Genomic DNA, 24,076 nt, shown 5'->3' with positions numbered 1-24,076 from the left:
CCTAAGTAATTTTAATTTTTTTGGGGAAAAAAAAAAGCTTGGTTTGTTTTCAGTAACGAAAAGTAAAGTCAAATTTAAAAGCTTCACGCTTACTTCCCACTAGATTAGCAAGTGAAGAATCGAGGTCATTTGCCAAAATTTTTCCACTTTGCTGGTTGGCTGAAGTGGCTCTTTGACTTTGTGGTGGTACTGTGGGTTGCAACACATCATCTAGAAAGTTACAAGCTAAATAAAAAACATAAAAGCAACTGTTGACAAAACAGTTACATTGCATTTAATAAAAGACATCCATAAGCCAGAGAGGTATTTTGTTTATAGAACACTAAGTAATTTGAGTATTTATATGTGGAGGTTCAACATGCTGGAAGCGTTTATGGCTTAGACAGAAACATCATTTAACCTCTTATTTTTCTTAATGGAATACTACATTGCAGCTACTAATCTAGTAGAATCTTTAATTTTGCTTCAGTAGTAACTGATGGTATTTTTAAATTAAGATGTATCTCCCCTAAAACTGAAGAAGGAAGAAGGTTGTCGAAGATATTTTCAAAGTGTTCTTGTAACACAATATACCAGTAATTTCATGAAACTGCTAGTATCCTAATGTACACAAAAAGTTCCTTTGCCATAAGTTCGTAAGGACTTAGAATACATACTGAAATAGCACCAAGAGAAACATCATAACTCGGCTGTTCTTCAAGCAACACACATACAACTAGTCTTGCATTTTAAGTACAACACCTCTCACTGAAGTTAGAAGGAGCTCATTACCACGTATCAAGAGAAAACACTAAAGTCATAAGCACTGAAAACAGATAAACACAAGCTTACCCGTTAATAGACATCCAGTGGGCCACGTTCAAGGTTCAGTCCCCCAAAAAGAGAGGAAACTTATTAGACAGTATATGAGATTAAAGCGAAATTTGAAGCAAATAACTACAACTGAACTGATTGCCTGTTGTCTTATCAGTCCTATAATCACCTTGCAAATATATTCAGTTATGAAATTTTGAACGGCAATAGCAATTATGCTAAATTGTTAAGCAACTGTTGCCTGTAGGGTGTATATCAGTCAAACTAGTTTTTACCGCTTGTAGTCCTGTACTCCGGTGCTGTAGATTTTCCTCCAAAAACAGCATCAAAGTCCACATTAATTGTTGAAGCGGTGGTACTTGGAGGAGCTGAATGGAGAGGAAAACCTGAAAAGAAAATTTAGGGTAATCAAATACACTCATTGAGTAATACCAGTTAATACAGTGACACACCAGAAAGTTAAAAAAAAAAAAAAAAAATCAAATTACCATCAACAGTCAGAGGATGATACACAGAAGCATATGTAGATTTATGACCACTAAAGTCATCTTCATAAAGAGGAAAGAAAATAAGATCAGTTTAAAAGAGAAAAAGGAAGGGGGACCTAAAAATTAATTCTGCAGTTAAAAATTAAGAATTTCTAGTAAAAACAAGGACCTTTTTTTTAATTAAGCAAATTTGAAGAAAATTCAACTAACTCCTGCATTCCCCATTAAAGAGAAAGGAGGTTACAGTTTGAAAGAAATCAGCAAAAACTCTAGCAACATTGCAAGTCTTAGGACGTCTAGGCTGGGCAAGCTGAACAAAATAATGAGCTGTTTTAACTGTAGAAATAAAACTTTAAGGAAACAATTTACTACATCTGCAATTAATGCCCCATTTTCACTTGTTACTAAAAAGTGAAGATTGGTCCAAACCACAAAAAGATTACACTGCCCAGTTCATTAGCATTATCTCCAGCTGCAAAGAAATTACATGGATTTTGTTTGTTTGTTTTTACCACTAAACAGTTCCACTGTTTGTTTGGAGGAAAAAGTAGAATTGATGAAAGGGGTGGTAGCTTTTACAGCTTCTTCAACTGGCTTCATGTCAAAGATGTCCAGATGAGGTGGAGAAGCAACACAACCATTTGAGGACGAGAAAGGACCTTTCAGATGCAGAAGTGAAGGAAAGAATACAGAGTACAAATAACAGAAAAGAAAAACAGACTGAAATGATTGCATACGAGAATCTCAAGGCAAAGTTAAACTCTAAGTATTCCACCTAGAGATCAGCCCATTAAAGACACAAATTCTTAGTTTCAGATAAAACTCCTAACACCTCTCTTTAGAGAAAAGAATTCTAGTATTGCCAGTGAATGACAGAACATTCACCAAAAAAGTTAGACACTACATTTTTGGCTTCAAGAATCTACCTTTCAAATAGCACACAAGGCTATCAATTCCACCTATTAAAATACCAACACTTACAACGCTGTTACCATTGCCTTATTTGAGCATTTAAGACATTTCTGTGACATCTGTCCTGATTATTCCTTTGAGGGGTGGGTGAGGGTACAGAGAATGCTGTGCCCAAGAAACTGGGAAAAACAGCTTTGTCATCAGGAGTTTGAAGTCACCAACACCATTTAAATGAGAAGTATGTTAAATATCACTTGAAGGAATGGAAATACTAGTCCAGCACCTTTTCAGTTACATCTGCTTAGTCTGTATTTCCCAGCATTTTTAAACTTTGATTTTTAGTTACATTTCTTCTACCCACCCCCTTTATTGAATAGCTCCTTCATTCTACCCACTGCACATTGACACTACTGCCATGTGTTAAAAAACAACAGTAACTTTTCTATAACAGTTTGCCAGAGCTTTCAGATGTTTTATTTTATATTCTGTCAAGGACAGAAATGTTTGGATGCAAAGTAATTAAGGCTTAAAATGCAGATTCAATTAAGTATGAATCTGCAGTTTATTCTTGTATTCTAAGAATCCACCCATCATTTAGACAGCCAAATCATCATATCAGCTCACCTCCCCAAGCACTGCTTGCTGATGTTGATATAGCTGGAGTACTCTGCACAGTTGGAACAAATGCAGGCTGAAGATCAAAAAGATCACTGGAAAGGTTGGGCATGCTTAATAAGGAAAGAAAGAGAGAGAAACATGAAGATATACGTAATAGGCATTGAATTCTTGCATTACACGAATGCTTGTACCAATCTCACTTTCTGCTGTTCACTAGTAGCCCATCAGTAATAGTGGTACAGAACAAGACTAGCGATTCAGCACTTCATATTGACTGATAACAAAATTCCTGTGAATACACCAGGAAAGCATCAGCAAAAGGTTATTCTTCAAAAGTACTTGAGAAATAAGTACGATCGGTGCTTTGCTGTTGATTGTGGAGCTACCAAGCAAAATCTCTCTCACCTATTTGTTGTGGGTGCTGGTACTGCAAAGAGGTCAACAGCTACAGTGGTATTCACACTTTTTCCCGATAGGGTGCTTGGGGATGCTGACGTGGAAGTGGAATTTGATACTACAGAAATCTCTCTTAATCGCTGCTCCTGAAAGATGAGATATACAGTTTGCAATTCAGTTTTATTAATTTATTAACCCTGCCTGAAGGTCTTGAGGACTTCTTCTAGTAAGAAATTTTACTTGTGATCTTAATAAATAAACCAGTTATTCTTCTATCAAGTCCTGAAAACAGAAAGATGATCAGAGGTAAGAGTATTTGTTTTAACAAAGCCTTTAAAAATCAAGGTGGAACTTGAGGTTTTAAATATTAAAACTATCTATAATTGCCCAGAAGTAAAACACTTCTAGTCAAGCTAGATACTCTAGGCTCCCTTCATAGTCACTCAGAGAAACAGGTCAGTGGACCTTTGTTCAGGAAGGCCCATCTCTCTCTACTGCTAGGATCTCTTCATAGTTCAATTCAGATGTTCAGAAGTCAGACTGACAATGTGCACCCTAATATCATCCACATGGTGTTGGTCTCAAACTAGCAAAATAAAAGTCTACTTTATGTTGTTAATTTTAGGTTTACGTCCCTCCTTACTTCTAGATATACCCACTGCATTTATACAGCACAGATGTAGGTTTTACACTGCTTACATTCCTCAAGTAAAATGTTGAGCCAGCTTGCAAGCTTTCCTGCCCCCCCAAATGAAAATTTGTATCAAGCAATTTAACTACTCTGCTATAGCAGCTACAAGTCCTATTATAGCTGAGGTGGGACAACGAAGAGGGGAGACATCTGATGCAGCTCCTGAAAACATACAAAAAAAGTAACTCCCAACCAAAAAACCCAAACAACAGCGTCACAACCCTTGCTGAGATTCAAGTGAAGCAGTTCACACTGCAAATACTCTTAAGGCTTTCATAATGTGGCCTCCAGATGACATGAGCAGAGTTGCTTCATCATTTAGGTGTGTCTAGCTATGTTAAAGCAACACAAGAAAAATTCCCAACTGCCCCACTTGCATGTGCCTGGGACATGACAAAACTACAGATTTAGCTTTCTGCAGGAGAAGCATCTTGCCTTATTTGAGATTTTACACTGTGTATGTTCTCAGGAAACAGTGTTACAAACGGGTTAAAAGGACCTGAAGGACCAGGATTCACGCCTTAAAAGAAGGCTCAACAAGTACTAATGAGCCAAGGAAAGCACATTAAGGAACCAAGAGAGAACACACTGATTTTCTTTCAAATGTGTTATTATTCAGTGTCCATACATTGTACCTAAATACAGATGATTTCAAACAGTTTTGCAAATTAAACTATAGAATTATAAGTAAGAGCAGTTAAATGTGGGCAGAACTCTAGCGTATATTCTCGTTACGAGCAACGTGACTGAAGAATCACACTAAAGCCATATTCTACACTTAAGGGTGAAAAGTAATTCCCTCATACCAATAATCAGTCTTACAATAGCAATGCTATATGTTCAGCGGCTGAGATGTGATCTAGAATTGTTGTATATGCAGTTTGTGAATCTCAGATCAGTAACAACCTCTTGTCAGGAAGAATATAATTTATTTACATCAGCTGTCTGCTATTCAAATCACACTTCTGGTGAAAGAGTCACCACACTGGCAGCCATCACACCTGCATCCTACAGACTCATGCCTTGGCGTCTCTTCACATGGGAGTTCCCTCGCCACACACTATTTTAAGCCAATCTTGGTTTTCACCTATATTCATTCAAAAAGAAAATAAATCTCAGAATACAAGCTTGTAAAAAATATAATACCTTAAGTGCCTGTAGTCTAGCTTGTTCCTCCTCCAATGCCTGCTGCTTTTCTTTCTCATCCATCCTGCTAAATGACATTCCTGTATTGGCAAGTGTGGAAACAGCACTGGATAGGGCACTAGCTCTAAAAACAGTAATAATTAAAAAAGGTTTTATTAAGAAAAACAGTCAGGTACATATCACTTACAGTTTAATCAAGTGTTTTACCTAGTGTGTCATTCCCCCTCCACCCCAGTCTTTTCTTCCTGTATTCTCTGGTACAGAAAAGCAGACATCCCAGTAACAAGGGAGTTTGGTGAAAAAGGGGCATGAACACACAGGATTACTCCCCCATGTTTCAGCAGGTAGGCACTGCAAAGTGCTGAACACAGCAGCTGTCTTTTTTCTTTAAGGTCATACAGACTAGACTGCAGTTCTAGTCCATTCAAGTGGCAGAGGCACAGAAAGCTTGTTTGTACCTATTATACATACAACAGTAAACAAAGCACATAAGTTATTCTCTATATGGTATACTTTTTAGCAGAATACTGTGGTGGTGAATCCTCAGATACTTGCAAAGAAAAAAAAATATCCGAGAGGCAAGATAGCAACTCAGGAATGTAGCTTACACTGACACACTTATCAATATGTATCAAGTTTCTGGGCAAGAATGCCTATGCCAAAAGGGATCGATCTCTCTTCAGTCAGAAGTGGTGTTCATACATATTGACACCATACTTGACAGAAAGAATAACACAATTCCTGTCAGCCCAAAGCATTTAAGCTAATTTGGCTCTTCTAAGAAGGGACTGAAGAGCTTTTATAAGCAGGTTAAGATAATTCATGGTCTGACAGACAGATAATTGACAATAAAGTCCATCCTATTTTGGTCAAAAAGAGCCTCAAAACTCAAATACCTTAGCAGTCTTATGAGTCAAAGGACTTCAAACAAGTAAAAGCTAAAACGATTAATACACAAAGTCTCAGCTCAGTGCTTTATTACAGCATAATAAGAAGTCTGTCAGACACAGGCAGACGCACCTACATCTCAAATGTGACTAAGCTACCAGACTACTACTCACCAGTTGCTTCATTTATACTTCTAGGAAGATATATCTGGAAGCGAATAAAATTCAAGGAGAACACCAAATGACTGAATCCTGAAAATTCTTACTATGAAGGTGACAAATCCTACGTACAGGCATCATTGTAATGCATTGGGCACTCACCTGCTGGCAGCAGAGACTTCTTTTGTTTTCTTTCCCTCCACAGAAGCCAAATGCTGTTCCAGTGCTTCAAGCAAGCTGCTGGGTGCCTAAAGTCAAAAGTATTTATAAAACACTGCTTCTAGACAACATGTGGTTGTTTAGCACACCGATTAGTTTCCTCATCCACTAAAACCAACAAAACCCCACACCCCAATAACTGTGCCTTTGGGTTTTGCTGCCATCCTGTGCACTTGGATTCTATCCACCCAGCTGTGGTTCTTTAAAAGGAGCGGCACCACAGAGACCTGCTTCTGTGTACGCAAGCTGCCTTCTTATTTTTGGCAAGAGTATTTGCTATGTTAAGGTCAATTCAGTAACTACAGCTGATTAAGCACTACTCCCTTAAACTCGCAGAAGCCTTTGTATTTTTGATCCTCTTTCCCCTGTAACAAGAAACCACTCACTTTCCACTCAAATATTTCCAGTCAAAGGCTTGCATTAGAAACACCTGACTACAGCAGAATGTTAGGTTTGATTAAAAAAGCAATCAAATTCAACCTGATCCCAACAATACCATTGTAGACTGAGTAGCTATTCAACACGTGACTACACAATAAACCAACTTGATTACCCAAAAACCTTTGCTAGCCTAAAATATTGGGATCGAGCAACATCACTTCAAATACAGTTGGGTTTTGGTGCATTTTCACTTCCCTGCACCAGAAAAGCATTACCCAGAAGTAGTTTTAAAATGTTGTTTCTTAAAGCAATGAAGACAACTTCAAAGAGCAGGCTTCTCACCACTTAAATCCAGCAGTAAGTCAGGCACTAGACACTTCAGGTAAGATTTGAGACACCTAAATGTTTTAGGTGACCAATACTCATAAGCTTACTAAGACTTTGGAGAGCACAGCCATGTCCTTTTTCAGTACTCGAGACACAGATTTTAACTGACAGGTAACAGAAAAAAGCAAGTTCAAAATATACAGACTAAGGCACATCAGAGCTGTTTTGGTTCCTACAGAAAATAACAAAAAAGCGTCAATCCTAACCTGCTTTTCTTTCTGACATACACTTGTAACCACTACAGAGATATTTCTTCCACACCAAAGGAAACAGCTTCAAAGTTCAAAATAAATTTGAACTCCTCTCGATTACACAGTCTTAGTAGGAAGCAAGATTTCTCCAAATCACCCTACGAAGACAACATCCAGCAAGCAAAATTATTAGGCTGGCACTTTTGCAAGAGTTCGCTGCCTTGCTATTCTAGCCACACTGCTCTTGTGGCTTTTAACTACATAGTCCATACTCCATAAAACGAGTGAAATAAATCCTACTGTAGATTCAGATGAAGGGAATAGACCCCAAGTTTCAATCCATTTGCCAGCTCAGTCCTCCTCATCTGGCAGGGTTTCAGAGACATTAAGCCTCTCTTACAACTCGCCAACTTTCCATAGGCAGAACAGATATGACAGGCATTCTTTGGAAGAAAAACAAGCTTGCCCTTGCTAGCCCTTTCTGCACCAAAAGCTAGACCAAAGTATTTCCTGGAAAGAGGAAACAATATTAATCACTCAAGGCTTTGGCAAGCTTCCCTCTGAAATACTGAGCACAACTCTAGCTTCCCACATTCAGAGAAGGCCAATTCAAGCTACAAGAGATGCAAAGAAAAGCAATCAGACTAATCCTATAAAACTGCTTGGCTTAAAGTTAAGGCCTGGGTTGATATTCCTTTCTATAATTAGAGCTAGGTAAGCTAAGACAGTGTAGTTACCCCATCAGCTGGTCATGAGTAAATTCAGCGTTCAAACTAGACAGCTAAACCTCAAGGGGCAACATTTTGAAATACCTTTCCGCAAAGGTATCAGGGACAAAAAAAGAAAAACACAACCCAAAACCTCCCCATACTTTGACTTTACAGGAGGAACAATAGTTTGAAAAAGTCATTACATAACACAGCTAGGTAGGTAATCTTAATAGCAGGAGACTACACTTGAAACTCCAGAAAGTTTTTCCTAGCCTTCATTTTTTTTCTAAGGCCACTCAGACTTATCTGTACGGAAAAGCATATTCTACACTCATTGTTTCTAAAACCCTCTAAACAACCCCCTCAACCATAAAACCAACAAACCAGTAACTTCTCTGAACTTTCTTATCACTGCAGACATCCAACAAAACATCAGAGGTGACATTGTGAGCCAACAGATTTTAGTAGTTTTGTGTCAGAAAACATGCCTGGGCTAACACAGACATTACAACTTGAGAAAGGCTGTATTTTGTGACTCAGCCTCCCCCTGACCCTCCCACGACACCCGACAGACTAACATCCATGCAGAGGAAAATGACCCAGTTGCATTCATGAAATACACTAACAACTATAAACAGAAAGTAAGCAACATCATTGTGAAACACAGCACCTACAAAGGGAAATATTTTCTTTATAGGAACTGGCCAAAGCAGCAGTAGTGCAAACATTAGAATCAAGGCAGACAGACACTTATACAGTAGCAAGAATAATAAACCTCTAAAAGAGATAAAACAATTGTTGTCAGGAATAGCTTAAAGAAACTCTGAAATATACATATCCTAGAAGAGAATATACAGCAAAAACACAAAGTACTTAAAAAAAAAATTCAATATGGTAGACCAGAATAGAAACAAAATGATCCTGTCAGAACTTATTTCAGAAACATAAGCACACTGAAAATCAAATTATTGTGAAAGCCTCGTATCAAGACATTTTAGCAAGTTTCTTTTAATGTGGCACTAAATGGATGTACAATTATTCAACTCTTATTAAAAGCCATGAAATTTACTATGGAAGTGGAATGCTTAACAGTGGGAGTGAAATTGCCAAATTCATGGGATGCTGACACCTACCACCACAGTTCAGAGAGTTGCCTTTCACGTCTGAGTGCACTTACAACAAAATAGCTGAGCTATTAGAAAAAAAACATTGCTAGAACAGTAGATATAAAGGGTCTTGCTCACTGAAAGTTTCAGATATAAAAAGCAGCAAAATGAAGTTACAGAATCACAGAAGGGTCGGTTAAATCCTCTACTCTCACAAAAACCAAAAAACACTGCTTTGAAGAGCCTTTTAATAACCTTAACTGGACAAGTGCACACAAACCCAGTGAAGTATAACTTCAGGCTCGAGTACCATTTGATTAGTATAATACAGACCAGTTGAATATTGCAGTACTAACTAAAAGAGTAAGATGCTAAGATCAAGTACCAACAGAAAACATCAAACTCCTGTTTTCACTCATTATCTGCTCTTACCCTGCTGGCTACAGCTGTATTTCTTTCCAAACCACGAAGGCCTAGAAATTCTTAAAGGGGTTAATGTTAATTGCTAGGAGCAAGTATTAGAGATCTGTACTTCAAAACATGTATGATTTCAGATGGAAATCATACTGTAGGCAGTAAAAAAAAAAAACACTGACAATGTAAGTTTGTGGTTTAGATTTGATTTCCATATTAAAAAGACACAGATGAAGGTTAGGCAAATTTTCACAGTAGATGTATTTTTACACAACTAACCCATGAAATTTAATTATTAGATGTGATTAGATGTGACTGTTCAAAGATTACTCATTAGATTTTTAACTGTTTCACACTGACTCCACTTCAAGAGCTTAAGTAGTCTCGACCTTGAAGGCACTTTGGTTTATTGCCCTAGTCTCCTGACAAATTGTCGTTTATCTCACCTATCAGGTTACTCTGTGCTACAGAAAGAATACCAAACACCCCTGTCCTGTTGGGCTGGTCCTAGGTTAGAAATACAATGTCCCTATGAACTGAAGGAACTTGCAAAGAATAACTTTGTGCCCTTCTGTGGGCTATCAGTGTCTCCTGTTCCCCAGGTCAAACCACCTTTCCCACCTTCTTTCTGCCCCTCAATTTATCCTCACTAGAAGGTGTTCCCCTGCATTCCACCCTTTAAACTACATCTTCCAGCACACAATCTGTATTGCTCATGTCCCTCATACTGCTGAGTAATATCAAAGCCAGCATTAAGTGCTGATACAGAAACATCAAATCTCTTCAGAACTCAGGGAAAACAAAAAATCTGTTGACTGAACTAGCTAACTGTAGTCTTTAAGTGTGTTGGAACACACTGTTATAGTGAAATGGAAGGTTTTCCTCAAGGCATGGCAAGATGCTCGTTGCTTACATGCCTGTGAATCCCTCTGATAAAACCCAGAAGTTCTTGAAAAAGATTTTTGAGTTTTATTACCTTAAAACAATAAAACAAAATTTTGTTATGAGCTGCGAAGTGCAGGTAGTGAATACATTCAATCCATGGGAAAAGTCACCATATATATTTGCCATATACAAACACATAGAAGAGAACACATTCTCAAGATGAATGATCATTATGATACACACCAACCTTTAAAAAAGCAAAGGAAAAAATAATTAGTTAATCAATATGTACACTGACCTGAGTAAGATCTGGAATGTCACCCTGATCAATTCCAACTTGCTAGGTTTACAAAAAAAAGAAAAAAAAGAAAAAGGTACATTACTACATGCAGCTGCAATGAAAATAAAAAAGTGATGTCCAAATGTTACACAGAAACTAACATATTACAAAGGGATATTTGTAACTTTCTGAACTGGTGCAAGTTTCACTGGGAACACACACTAGAAATTACACATGCATTAAATACATCTCAAAGCAAACCCAACTTTTCATCCAGCCTAACTTTTTAACACAAAAAAGATGACAGGGATCATTAGAAACACCCACATTCTCCATTTTGAGCAGTTACAGTAAAGGAGAGCACCGCAGCATTCAGTTCATACATTCTGGACCATTCATGAAATTTGTAACGACGCTTCCGAAAGTTTACTATGTTGTCTGGCTAATAAAAAGGATACCCAAGAATCTCACTTCATGTTAATGAGCATATACAATCTTTAAAATCCCTAATCTGTAGAATACCTCCTTGCATAGCGAAGTTAAGCAAACATTGATCTGTTTGTGAAGTTGTTATTATGAATACAGACTACTGTACCAGCACAGACAGCTAAATGATACCCTTTCTACAGACGTAGATTTATTTACCTCTGCTACTTTGAGGAATTCTGACAATTTGGTCATTCTGGCTAGAAATTTTTTGTAAATATCCAAGCCTTCTTTGCACTGGTTCTTCTTCATATCAAAATATCTTTCTGAGGATGCAAACAAAACTCTTGTAAGATAACAGCCTCCTCAGCAAAAAGCTGACATAGTATTATAAAAGTTATTTCAACACAAGCTTCAAGGAGAGAACAGACAGAAGTAGTTCAAACCTATTCAGATTTTAAAGTTTACATGAATGCCTAACACCTTTTGTAATACGTCAGTCAATAGAAAAACACTGATTTTTCTATTTCAGTACATTAGAATATAATACAAAGCTTTATTAAGCACAGATGTGAACTACTGCAATTGTTAAATTAGGTATGCAGGGGAATATTTTCAAGAAGTCAGCTTATTAGCTGGCAATGAGGCAAATTATTTTAGCATTTGAAAATATTCCTGGTACATATTTACATTTTTAGACCCTGTATGTTACGTTTTGATGTTTGTAAGTGGGCTCAATAGCCAAAACACATCAGAATGGCTACTGAAGTGGTACATATACTGAACTGACCTACCAAAAGGAGTTTCAAACGTGTCCTTCACTTTTTACAGTTTTGCGCTATTCACAGATATTTCAATGAGTAAAAACCAACGGATTAACAGAATAAACTGATCAGATGTTTTCATTCAGAAGTTTGACTGAATCATCACTGTAAGGCTTTGCTAAGAGCGGCTCACTCTTCAACAAAAAACAGTACATGTCATCTACTAGGCTCATGTAGATTCAGGTACCAGGTGAAAGTGAATAGTCAAGGTACAAAGAAAGTATGGGGAACCAGAAGTCAGTCATACCACAGCTATACTAAATACTCTAAATACCTGGCATCTTGCTAATACTTTTACAGTTCAATTGTCAAAGGTTCTCCACTGCACATTTACGGTATCTTTGTTTTAGTCTCATCAGCCACCCTCTCATCTCAATTTCTGTTTCAAGGTGTATTCTTCAAGGTAGAAGCATATGTTTAAGCCTATGCTCGTTGCCACCAAAATTCAAGACAGGATTAATTTAATGGTAATGAACAGAGACAGTTTATTAGGAAACTGCAGTCAGCAATTGTCTATATTCTTTAGTTCTCTGAATAACTTTCACAAAAATTCAACAGCTAAAAAAAGTCTCACATACCTAAAAGATTAATAATCCCCTCATTGTATGCTGCAAAAAGTCTAATGGAATCTTTAAAGAGGAGCATAAAGGCAGCATTTATAACACCATTTGTTAGTTCATTTGGATTTGCCTGTGTAGAAAGCAACGAAAAAGTAAATTAGTATTTAATAAAATAACAAAATTCTCACTTCAAAATGAGAGTGCGTTACCTAACACTGAGCTTAAAGTACTTACATCAAAATCAAGGAGTGCATCAAGCTGGTTCTGTATGATTGGAAGGGTTTTCAGAAGCTTTTCAGCATTCATGGTTCTCATCACTCCATCTATCCTACAGAGTAGAAGGCGCACGTTGGCAAGTTACCTAGAGACCTCAGTATATTGTGCTGTTTCAACAATACTACATTACTTCAACGGGCCAAAAGGAACCCCAATCTAGGATAAGCTCAAGAACAACTGGCATCATCCCCCCCCGCCCCCAGTATGAAAGGCCAAACAAAAGAAGCAGTAACAGTCTTACCCTCTTTTCATTTTGGTGAAGTCAACTGCTACAAGTCTATATGAAAGTGCTTTTTCATTCAAGTATCTGCTATATCGCCTAATGAAGGTAGACATATCATAGCCTAAAAGTCAAGCATTTATAAGTTAGACATTTTGAAGGGCTACAGTTTCTTTTGAGTTCTTTTCAAGAACTATTCTCCTACTAGCCCATTTTACATCAACTTCCATAAAAAGCCCTTCAGAGGCACTTTCCAGAGTCCTGAGGTTCACTATTTTTCACCTTGAGATGTAACGTTACAGTTTCTTCCCAACTTTCTGAGATTATTCTTATAATTGCAATGAATGCTTTCCTAAACACCTAAACACATTAAAATATTAGGCAAGACCAAGCAGCTTTTACTAAGATATTCTTGAACTTAGACTAAAACCATATTCCTAGTAAAATGCTGAAGACTTTGATAACTTATCTGCAATGCCTTAAAAACCACGTAAAGACCCAAAAATGTTTTCTACCACTGGCAGGTAATTTAAAGACTTCTTAGAGATTTGAAGGAGTTCTCACTATTTATACAGCACATCCTAGTTACATCATTCCATGTACCTTAACAGTAAACATTTATTTCTGAGACATTAAAATGTAACAGTAAAAGCAGATCATGGTGCTAATATTCTTCAGATTTATTCCAGTCAGTGTTAAGAGTGAACTTCTTAAAGTTTACAGCTGTGTATGCTCATGATAGATACATTACTGACAAATTTCTAGCACTCAGCTAGGTAACTCAGAACCTCACTTTCCTTGTGTCTACTTTCTTGGTTGGACATTCTTTGGTGCCTCGTGTAATATAAATCATAACACCCTTTCGTTTAAGTGTCATTTGTCTCCTAGAGTACACTGACACAGGCACTATCACAGAGCAAAAAAGCAGTACAGTTATTTCCTCCAGTGAAAGATCCTTACCCTGCATGGCACTTTTGTCCAGGTAGTTATTTAAATTGAACAAAGTGTTTCGGGATGCAAGATACTGGATAAAGCGCTATTGGTGAACAAAAAGTTGAGAATATCATCATTGTGAGAGTCAAAACATTTAAGCATATTACAAGAAAACTACACTTACCTTGTAACTGCTTCTAGTAAACTCTATCAACAATAGTAATTAGTTAAAAGGGAAAAATTTAAAGGAAAACATGAAACTACTAATTAGCAAAGTCTCTGAAATCCAAAATGATATTTGGCAAAAACATAAATTTAAACTAAATAAGAAGACATCACTGCCTGTGAATGAAAGGCTAGTAATGCTACAGGAAGGTGCTTAGGTTAACTTTGTAGTTCAGAACAGACAAACTGGAAAACACAAAACAAAAATACCACTCTCCTTATCAAAGCTCCCAAGGTCTGCATAGCTCTACTGCTGCTGTAGAAGTGGGAAACACGATTAGTTACAAAGTTTAAAAGTAATTAGTAACAATAACGCTTCTGGAACTTTAGACAGCAGCAGCACTAGGCTTCTAATCACATATGTAGTATCTGTATTTTTAATATGCATATATTATAATGCAGTGATCTGTCTAAACAGTATTTAAGTTTTGACAAGTAGCAGCTAGCTCCATAAATAATGCAAGAGTTAGAGATAAACACATCCAGATAGCAAGGTAGTTTCAAAAGTTGCTCTGCCACTGCTCCACACAGATCTCCCATGATTGCAATTTCTTGTCTTTCTTGCTTCTTTGTATGTGTATTAGTTCATAAAGAGGATTACAATCGGTAAGGCTTAATGGACTTGTTATATCTTTGATCTGAACCCCTCTGCTGCCACAACATACACAGTGTGATCCTTCACCCTTCACAGTGGAAACCCACCTATTTGCCAGGTTTGGACTACCACGCTCCTCAAAAACTAGCATTTTTTTGGCCAGGCTCAGTATAGCACCTGCTCTTTGGTAATTGTAATGAGGCCCTAGCACAGCAACAACAAAATTCTTCTTACAAATATGATTTTAACAGAAAGCAGTACTTTCACCTTCCAAGGGGCTAAAATGATTCCCCAACTTGTCACGTACCACCTCATCAGCAACTCCATATGTTTTCTCAGCCTATAGCTACCGAGTTCACACAAGTCTACAACATGTAGCTTCCTTAACAACAGGTCTGGCACTCTTAACTTCTTATTCTGTTTATCTGGTCTTTGTACATCTTAGTACTGTATTCAAAGAGATACAGAAGAAGAAAAACAGTTGGTACACAATCAGGAATAGAACAGTGATATTCAAAAGGTGTCTCTACACATTGCAAAGCTAGCTACTGTTCTGTAGCTAAAATCTCTTTTACAAGGGCCATGGCTAACTGTCAGTCTCCAGATGTCAGGGGTCTTGCATTGCACAATGCACAAGTGAGAGGAGTTTTAGCCTGTTTCACCCAAAACTTCATCACAAGAAACAGTGTTGAACAAGAAACTGCAAAACTGTGATTGTTCGGACAACATTTTGATCTTCTGCTCTAATATGCTTGTACTTACAAAAGAAGTCCAGCATCTGATACTATTCTGTTTAAGAAAGAGGCTTCTTTTAATGTATTAGAAGAGTGATGAGTACATTCATGTTTCACCTGAAATTACAGAACTAGTGTTCCAGTCACATTATCTCAGCAGGCATGAGGGAACTTTTTTTTCAAGTCTTAAACGCACCCATTCAAAGCTGAGTAGTAGTTTTGGTACAGACATGAAAATTCAACTTTTCTGCCACTACAAAACACTGTTTGGGCAAACAGGTACTGACTGGTAGCCCACAATTCTAAGTTTTGATTTTTTTCTATGATTCGGTTGTCTGCTTTTTTTTTTTCTTTCAAGTTGCAGTGTGTAGATACGAACTGTATTGGAAAAACAGAGAATATACAAACTTATTTACAGCATTCAGTTTAGCTTTATACTTGGAATAAGTAGTGAATTCCAAGCAGTGAATTTTACTTCTTATTATCCTCTAATTCCAGCCTATTATCTGTTGAAACTACAATTTAACATAAATTACTTGAGGAAGTGTTAACAAAGAGCACACTACATTTTACAAGTCATTTCAATTACGTTCACAGAGCTTTGGAGAGAGGAGGTAACACCAAGTTTTCAGAGCAGTTCAATGGCTGGAAGCAGTACCTTTAAGAATCATCGTCTCAGTATTACCAGTATTCAACATTCATTTATTACAAGAGTGACTACACACAAGTTCAGGACTGAATTGTCACCTGACCAAGACAAAATTTAGTTTTTAATGGAAGGACTGCACAAGAGAGGTTACATTTCTAATGCCATGTTATTGTCTGGGAAGCTTTTCATAAATAGCAATGGAATAATTTAAGGGAAGAAAATGCAACAGAAATCTGTTTCGGAGGAATGTTAATAGCAAGAATATAGGAAGATTTAGCCCATTAGATGATGGTTTGCAAGATCAAATATTCTACTCACCATACTCCTCCCCCCTTTAGTAAGCATTCTTATCTGTTAATAAGTTGGGTGTACATTTATGGAGTGCTAACAAGACTCTTTTGCTGCGCTCTTACTGATAAGCACTAGCCTAATGAAGTAAAGCTCATCAGAAGTTTTTCAAGTCTTTATTCTAGAAAGGTCACGCATTATTCCCTCACAGCCCAACTCAGATACCCGCAGGTAATTTGCAAACACTGATATGTTTCGGTATTGAAATAACCAAGGAATATTTTCTTCCTGGAAAAGTATTTACAGCCATGAACAGAGGACAGACATAGACCTTTGAAAAACTGAAGTACATATCCAGTGCCTCACAGATTGAGACAATTTTTTAAAACACTGTCAAGGAGGCTTTAATAGAACTAATCATGTCTTACCTCGTTTCCATACATCATGAGGTGGTGTGTTGTAATTAGAGCTTTGAACACTACAACCCAGCTACTGTTTGCAGTTCTCTCAAAGAGGGTGTCTGCCAACTGCGGAATATTTACATTCATTTCATTTGTGCACTGTATTAGATCTAAATTAACAACAACAAAAAAAAATCAAAGCATTACAATGAGTTTCATGCTCAAAGAGGACCATCATGTTATTTTGTGTTTTTACATTAAGAATTCATACTGGAAGCATTAACCTCCGTTCTTTAAGGAATAATTGAGCTATTTTACATTCCTTGCCCAAATTCACTGCATTTTACTGAAAGACTCCAAGTACTAACTTCAAAGGCATTTCAATAATTTCATGAAGTCCCAAAATCTCATTAATAAATAACCTGCTCCAGTAGAAACTCTATGCCCAAATTAGTGTCCGAAAGTCATTGTAGACCTTCTGGATGCTCAATGCCTGAAGCCACTCAATCTAACAAAAAAAAAAAAAAAAAAAGAAAATCAGAGAAGCAAGGAAAACCTGAGACATCTATACCTCATGAGATCAACAGGCAGCAAGCACCCTGCAACTCTGATCTAAGCCCATGTACCGACACATATGACAGCAAATGAGATGCTACAAACCTGTAATAAGCCTCTTCTCTGTAAGAATTAAGAGCAAGAATTTGCATCTACACACCTTTCCACTTAGCTAAAATAACCTAGTCGACAACCTACAGAGCATTTTGTGGTGGATCATGGCAGGTCTCAGGCTGTTGTACACAAAAAGCTCTTTGTGTCCAAGACTGATTATAAACTCAATAGTAGAACATTAACTTGGGAGGTTAGAGATCGAGAGCTTCAAGTCTCTGCCTGAGTATCAGTACAAAACCAGAACAGGCTCCAGCAGATACATGGGAAAAAAGCCTGCCTGAGAATGCTAGTGAAGGCAACCGCTGAGAAGAGAGCAAAGAACCAAATCCACGACTACTCTAAGCCCCCCAGGACATACACATTAGACATTTATTCTCTGAGCTAAATTTGGCTCAGGTGTGATCAAAGTACACCTTAAGGACTGGGCAAGCCCAGGAAATTAAACATGTAATTTGAAAAGCTTCCTTTGTGGCCTCTGATTTAAGCCAAGCCTGTGAGCAGCCTGTTGGTTGCAGAGCAGCATTGCTGTTTACGTGATTTGTCTGTGCAAGCACTTGAAGCAGGGCAGGTGCTTGGGAAGTCGAGCAACAACTGAATACCGAGGTGTCAGCACCACTGCAATGGCCCAACTTATCTGCCTTACTAGCAGTACGCAGAGGACAGACTACATTGTCATAAGCAATTTAAACATGAACTTAGAGATCGCACATCAATAGTTTAGGACAAAATACTTCATAGAAGTATTGCACTTAGAATTTGTATCTGTTCTAGTGCATAGAATATATCACAGATGTATCTTAATTAAAGATCTTTTTATTAAGAATATAAAGTCCTTCATTAAGGATAACTGTTTAGAATAATTTAATAACCAGAGTAATTTTAACAGAGTAAAGAGTTTTAGATAGTATCTTGTCAAGGTAGAAAGCTATAAAATGCAAATTCTTCTAAGTTACTAATTTCATTCTGGTGTCCTTTGTTTCCAAATATGTACAAAACATGCAAGTTGGGATGAAAACTTTCACCCTGCTTAGCAACACACAAAACCACCAAGTCCCAATTCCAGAATTTATACATAAAGAAAACTTGAATTTTAACTCAACAGCCTCATCTACTGAATGAGAACTTTGTTATGACATTGCTAAGTAATTCTCTCAAAACACATTAAGGGAAGTAAGTCTTCCCAAAACTAATCAGTTTATAAGCAAGCACTATAAAGACACTGCTGTTCGATCTCACTCACTATTTCTCACGTAACTGGAGTGCCTGTAACCAGTACAGAAATGTTACAGAAATTCCATTGATCTGCTGAGGTCAAAGACCACACAGCCTATCAAAAAATATTATTTCTGCACAAATTCCTTTTCCTTCACATGACCACTAAGCAAGTCAAATTTTCCACTGAAGATTTTTCAATATTAAGAGTGCTTATTAAATGCCAGATGAAACTGGAAGATCCAGGTTAAAAACAAAAAACTTTCTGCTCTGAAGTCAAATTAGCCCTACTAATTCATTCATATTTTGCCAGCACTCTCCACAGAGATTTCAATCTTGTCACCTTCCCTCAAGCTAAGGTCTACCAGCAGATGTTCCAGTTGACCCTAAGATGCTGAACACCTGAGAGATCCCTTGCATATACTTATGTCTAAGACTGATACCAAATGTGTTCTTATAGTGCTGCTCAGGCAAAATGTGACAGAAATCCTACTGCTAGCAACTATATCCAATGCTGTAACTGATCACCTCTCCTTAAGCCACACATCCATAAAAAATGCTTTGGCTTATCATGCCATCATAAATGTTTACCACCACAAAAAGCCATCCAGATGTCTCCCTTCAGAAGGGAGCGACTGCCTTCTGTTTTGGTACACAAGCCTAAAAGGAGTCTTCCGTCACGTGACAGTAACGGAGTGGAAGCCAATAGACCTCTGGTGCATTTGAGAAGCTCATACGTTAACATTTCATTCCACAAGTGTGATTCCATGGGATTGAAAAGTGCAGTCCCAGTAATTCTGTAAAAGTGCTAGTAAGGTTTTCCAGTACGTGCTACTTGCTTCTGTAAGATGTGAGCCTGACCATTTTAAAAGGAACCAAAAGGAAATATTTCACACATGTAGGGCTACTCAGAGTCTAATTCAAGCTCTGCTTGAGTTTAGAGGACCCAAGTGAGCTGCAAGTCCCACGCACTTCAGACACTTCAGCGCTGAAGGCGACACATACTGGCTCCCCTGAAGCCAAATTTCACTGAGGGCACTCAGCACAATTGTGATCTTTGGTTTCAAAATAGTCCTGAATGCACAAACACACAAGCCACAGTTGCCCAATGCTTAGGCAAATGAAACTTCTCTAAAATACTAAACTAAGAACAAACAGTGGAAAAAAAAAATCTCATTGCATTTTACAGGCCAAAACTAGATTTTCCCAAGACAGTACTGTAAAAACCTAAGTTTAAAAAGACTATTTAATAAGGCTACTCAGGGCAATTTTTTAAATTATTATTTTACAACTAGTAATAATAAAGCTAGCATCACATTTGAAATCTAGCAATTGAGATGCATAGCAAAAAAAAGAAAATGTCCTTTCTCTAATACGAGTCTTTAAGTCTGCAGTAGGAATATCTGCAGACAAACAACTGTATGGATCTGTTACAGCTGGCAGCAAAGGAGGAAAAGGCTATCAACACCACACATCTGGAAGTATAAAGGAGCACATGCACCTGAGAGACTGACAGCTGGACAACTGTAATATAGATGTTGGTAGCAAAAACTGGAATGAAACGTGCAGGGCAACTGAAGCTCATTTTCTTATTGCACTACTTTTATAAACACTTTACAACTCCAAGAATTTTGCCATTTATCCAGAGGAAGCATTTCAACTGCAAGTGAAACTGTGGTGTTATTTCTAGAACGGAATTCAGAAACATGTTAACATCATGTGGGGCAGGGGGGGGAATCTATCAGCTTTAAACCAGAAGAGTACCATAGGGGTTTTCAAGCAGCCTGGAAGAGCTGTGGAAATCTTACTGCCTAGAAGAGTACTGGGGATTTCTCTTCCACGGCTCATCTAAAATACTGGCACATCATCTACAAAACCATACAGCTCTTCAGAGAACAGCATGCATAAATACCGATATTAAAAAAAAATAAATATATATCAGGTTTTTGGAAAATTCTCAGGGACACATCAACAAAAAACAACACTTTTCAACTTTCAAGTAACAAGAAAGTCAGCATTTTCTAGATTCAGGAGTATGTCTCTGAAGAGAACTGTAAATACCTAAGTTAGACAACCATAATGGTTTAATATTCCCATATTTCTTCCATTTTGTCACAGGACTGAAACTGCTCTAAGACAGATATACGAATTCAGACCACTTTCCTTAACTCCAGGTAGTCTTGAAAAAAACCCCTACACCTTCCTTTTAGAAGTTGCACCGTAAACTACAGATTACAAAACCATAAAACAGAAGCGCCACTTCAGCAAACTTTGTCAATGTAACCTAAGGAATGCAACAATTCTTGCTGGAAGACTTGATTAAAAGATAGCACCTGACTGATATTAATATTTTTATGCCCACATGCTCTTATTGTGCAGATCTGATCTTCAATCTTTAAGCAATCTTTTAAGTTTCATTTCTATAATAGCTAAATCTAAACTTAGAGTTACTTTATCAGAAGCAGAGCAATTCAGCTCTCCTGTCCCACTCCCTCCACCCAACTAGGACAGATGAAGGCCCATAAAGTTTTTTAAAAGGCTTTAAGCAATTCCTAAATAAGAAACACATTTATAGATTAGAAAGACATTAACTATTTTTTTGTTTAAGTCAAATTACCTCAATTACTGTATTGAAAAGCTTGACAGATCACTAAAGAGCTTTAATTTGAAGGCAGCCACTTTGCTGCCAGTAGAAGAGTTCAAAAGTACTTCTTCATACGGTATCACAACTTACACATCCCTGCAAGGACCACACTGCATCAGCATTCACCCAACAGTCATGAGCTTTAGCTGCCAAAAGTAAGAACAGGCAGACAGAACCACCCAAAACTGTGACAGTCATAGTGTGACACTGTTGGCAAAACATAAAAGTTTGCGATGATCTGGTGGAGGCCTGAACTTTCTCCTAAAGCAAAAGGCTTAAGAACCTAATTCTGCTACATAATACAATTTTACAGTACCTAAATTATCACTTCTTACAGCATTTCCAAAGCTTCTATACGTTTAGTAGTTTAAAGTTTAGATGAGTAACATTAACTAAGTATCCCTCCCTGTGCTTATTCAGTGGTTTGTATACAAGTGAAAGAGGAGTTGTTTTTTTTCCTTTATTACTGTGTTAATCTAAGAGTTCAAGATGTAATTAAGGGTTTGTGTTTATGTAAATTTTGGCCTACACATAAGTCTACTCTGCCAGTTACCAACTTGGCTACAGCTTTAATATATTCATTTTTTATTATGGCTTTTCCATAGTTAGCCAAGAAGAGATGTGTATCACCAACAGCATAATCTAGCCCCACTCCACTGCAACCCAAACTCAGGAGGCTGAGGGGAAGTGAGAGAACTGAGAAGACCTTCAGGTGCTCTACTAAGAGAAGAGCTCAGCCTCTATATAACATTCTTATGTTATCCTAAAATATTACAAAATACTGCAGAAATAGATCTGCTGACTTATTTAGGACACCGTGACCTACTTTAGAAGAAAAAAAACCCAAGTATTCCCATTGACATTGCTTAGGGTTGGGGTTTTTTTGTGTGTGGTGTTTTGTTTTTTTTTTGCTCTTCAAGAAAAAAATATGACTATACTACTCAGCAGTTAGCAGCCAGACAAAACCCAAGACTCTTAAATACTAGTTCACACACTGCATGTATAACATCCTCCCATAAATATCCATACTGTGATATTATAGTTTTCCTCGCTGTGGAAACTTGGCAATAAGGGGATTTAAAGAATTCATCTGAATAGAGTGTACAAACTGACAGTCATCCACGATCCCTGACAGAACTACAGCAACTCTCAAACACACACTCTTGGTGAAGCTTTTTCATGAGCAGCAATTACAAGTAATACCAGATGGTGTAGCATTTTTAACGACACACACGTAGCGAGCAAGGTACAACTAGCAGTGTTGCATTAAATCCAAGTTATGTTTTCCTTCATAATTTACTTAAATTGGAAAGTACTTGTACCGTACCTTTGAAAATACATTGTGTGATTTCTCCAGAGATTACAGCATTTAAACTAGTATCTTACCTGCTTGCATTTAACACAAGTAAGTTTTGTGTACAAGTGAAAAAAAAATCAGAAGTGCCACGCAAAGGCTTGCAGATGTTTGAAAAGCAGCGCCTGGGTATACTCAATGAAGACTGGACAATGTTCATGGGTGTGGTTTTTTTTTTTTAATCCCTTACAGAGATTATTTGTGGTACCATATTTCACATCTTTTTCTTCTCCACCAAAGCGTTCCTCTATTTCAGATATCAAGTCAGAAGAACAAGCTTTCTGTTTGCCTTAGACCAAAGTCTGAGAAAGTGAACTGCACCAAAACACAGAACTCATCTGGCACAGAAGGGGCCCTTCAGGAGACTGACAGCTCTAAACAGGTTTATATCGAAAGATATTCAAAGGAATTTGATAGTCAAAAGGCAAACTCAGTTTATGCTAGTCTCCAGTTAAGAGCTTTTCCAGGTTTCCATTTTCTTATTTTGTGAGGGTAACTTATAGTAGATTACATTATCTTAAGGATATAGTCACACAATACACTATACCTTTTAAGCTGCAGAAGCTTTCAAACTATTGAGCAAACTGTCACCGCTCTCTGGCTTCCTGTTATGTTGCCATTTCTGGACTCAAGGGTTACCTCAAAGTTGCTCTACCACAGGCAGAGCACCAAGACAAGACAAAATAAGGTAACTTTATAAAAGTATCTTGAAAAAAATACATTGTCAGTTACCCAGTTTCAAGGCTTTTCATTTCAAGGCAGTAGCTGCAACAGTCACTGCTGTAGCTGGATTCCACTCATTCAGACCAATAACAGATGAGACATGTATTTGGTTGCTTTTAACTATTTGATCTACACCAAAAGCTCTCACACAAGAAGCCTGCATTAACAGACGAGTGCTATAGCATCAGAGAGCCAAACTATCCTCAAACAATATAACTAAGTGCGCTTCTTCCGAAAGCGTGAACAGCAAACTCCCCTTAGTAGCACCAACTCCAACAAGCCCGGCAAAACTACTAGCCTGCTCCCTTCTCTTTGAAGAAACCAGCATAAAGCTTCATGTCTTCTTTCCCGTCCCTAATGGCACGCGCTTGCTCCACTTTTAATAGATGGTGAACGGGTATACTGCACAGCATACGAGGTTTGCAGCATTCAGTGCACTTTTGAGTGGCCAAACAGCAACTTCGATTGCTCTCCAGTTACCAGAACCTGAAGCAAAGCAACACCACTGACATTTTGCAGATATTAAGGGTAGCTTTCTGCATCTTTTGGTATACAGAAAGGAGTTTTAACGTATTAAGTTTATCAGCGGAAACATACGCTCATTCTGGAGAGGTGTACTGGTCCACCTTCACCCCTCCCTTTACCTTATTTCAAGTCTTT

At 37.6% G+C, this 24,076-nt stretch overlaps 1 protein-coding gene across 7 annotated transcripts in view; it reads right to left on the bottom strand.

The window, feature by feature from the left end:
• The window catches only part of VBP1 (VHL binding protein 1), a 43,890-nt gene that overhangs the window by 18,870 nt on the left and 944 nt on the right, over nucleotides 1–24,076 (bottom strand). For 4 of the 7 annotated variants that reach the window (XM_075435145.1, XM_075435137.1, XM_075435138.1 and 1 more), the window contains exons 2-16: nucleotides 16,842–16,984; nucleotides 13,950–14,025; nucleotides 13,011–13,113; nucleotides 12,728–12,821; nucleotides 12,512–12,623; nucleotides 11,329–11,435; nucleotides 10,702–10,743; nucleotides 6,273–6,358; nucleotides 5,065–5,188; nucleotides 3,237–3,373; nucleotides 2,838–2,941; nucleotides 1,814–1,960; nucleotides 1,302–1,361; nucleotides 1,089–1,199; nucleotides 94–210 (exon numbers count right to left, since the gene is read on the bottom strand). In XM_075435145.1, the coding sequence (XP_075291260.1) occupies nucleotides 94–210; nucleotides 1,089–1,199; nucleotides 1,302–1,361; nucleotides 1,814–1,960; nucleotides 2,838–2,941; nucleotides 3,237–3,373; nucleotides 5,065–5,188; nucleotides 6,273–6,358; nucleotides 10,702–10,743; nucleotides 11,329–11,435; nucleotides 12,512–12,623; nucleotides 12,728–12,821; nucleotides 13,011–13,113; nucleotides 13,950–14,025; nucleotides 16,842–16,984 (1,563 nt within the window). The remainder of the gene's footprint in view (nucleotides 1–93; nucleotides 211–1,088; nucleotides 1,200–1,301; nucleotides 1,362–1,813; nucleotides 1,961–2,837; nucleotides 2,942–3,236; nucleotides 3,374–5,064; nucleotides 5,189–6,272; nucleotides 6,359–10,701; nucleotides 10,744–11,328; nucleotides 11,436–12,511; nucleotides 12,624–12,727; nucleotides 12,822–13,010; nucleotides 13,114–13,949; nucleotides 14,026–16,841; nucleotides 16,985–24,076) is intronic. The other 3 variants (XM_075435141.1, XM_075435142.1, XM_075435140.1) reach the window with 2 other exon arrangements.

The sequence above is a fragment of the Opisthocomus hoazin genome, chromosome 14 (assembly GCF_030867145.1).
Source record: "Opisthocomus hoazin isolate bOpiHoa1 chromosome 14, bOpiHoa1.hap1, whole genome shotgun sequence".
NCBI lineage: Eukaryota > Metazoa > Chordata > Aves > Opisthocomiformes > Opisthocomidae > Opisthocomus > Opisthocomus hoazin.
The sequence above is the reverse complement of the archived record's forward strand: the minus strand, read 5'-3'. Positions and strand labels throughout refer to the sequence as shown.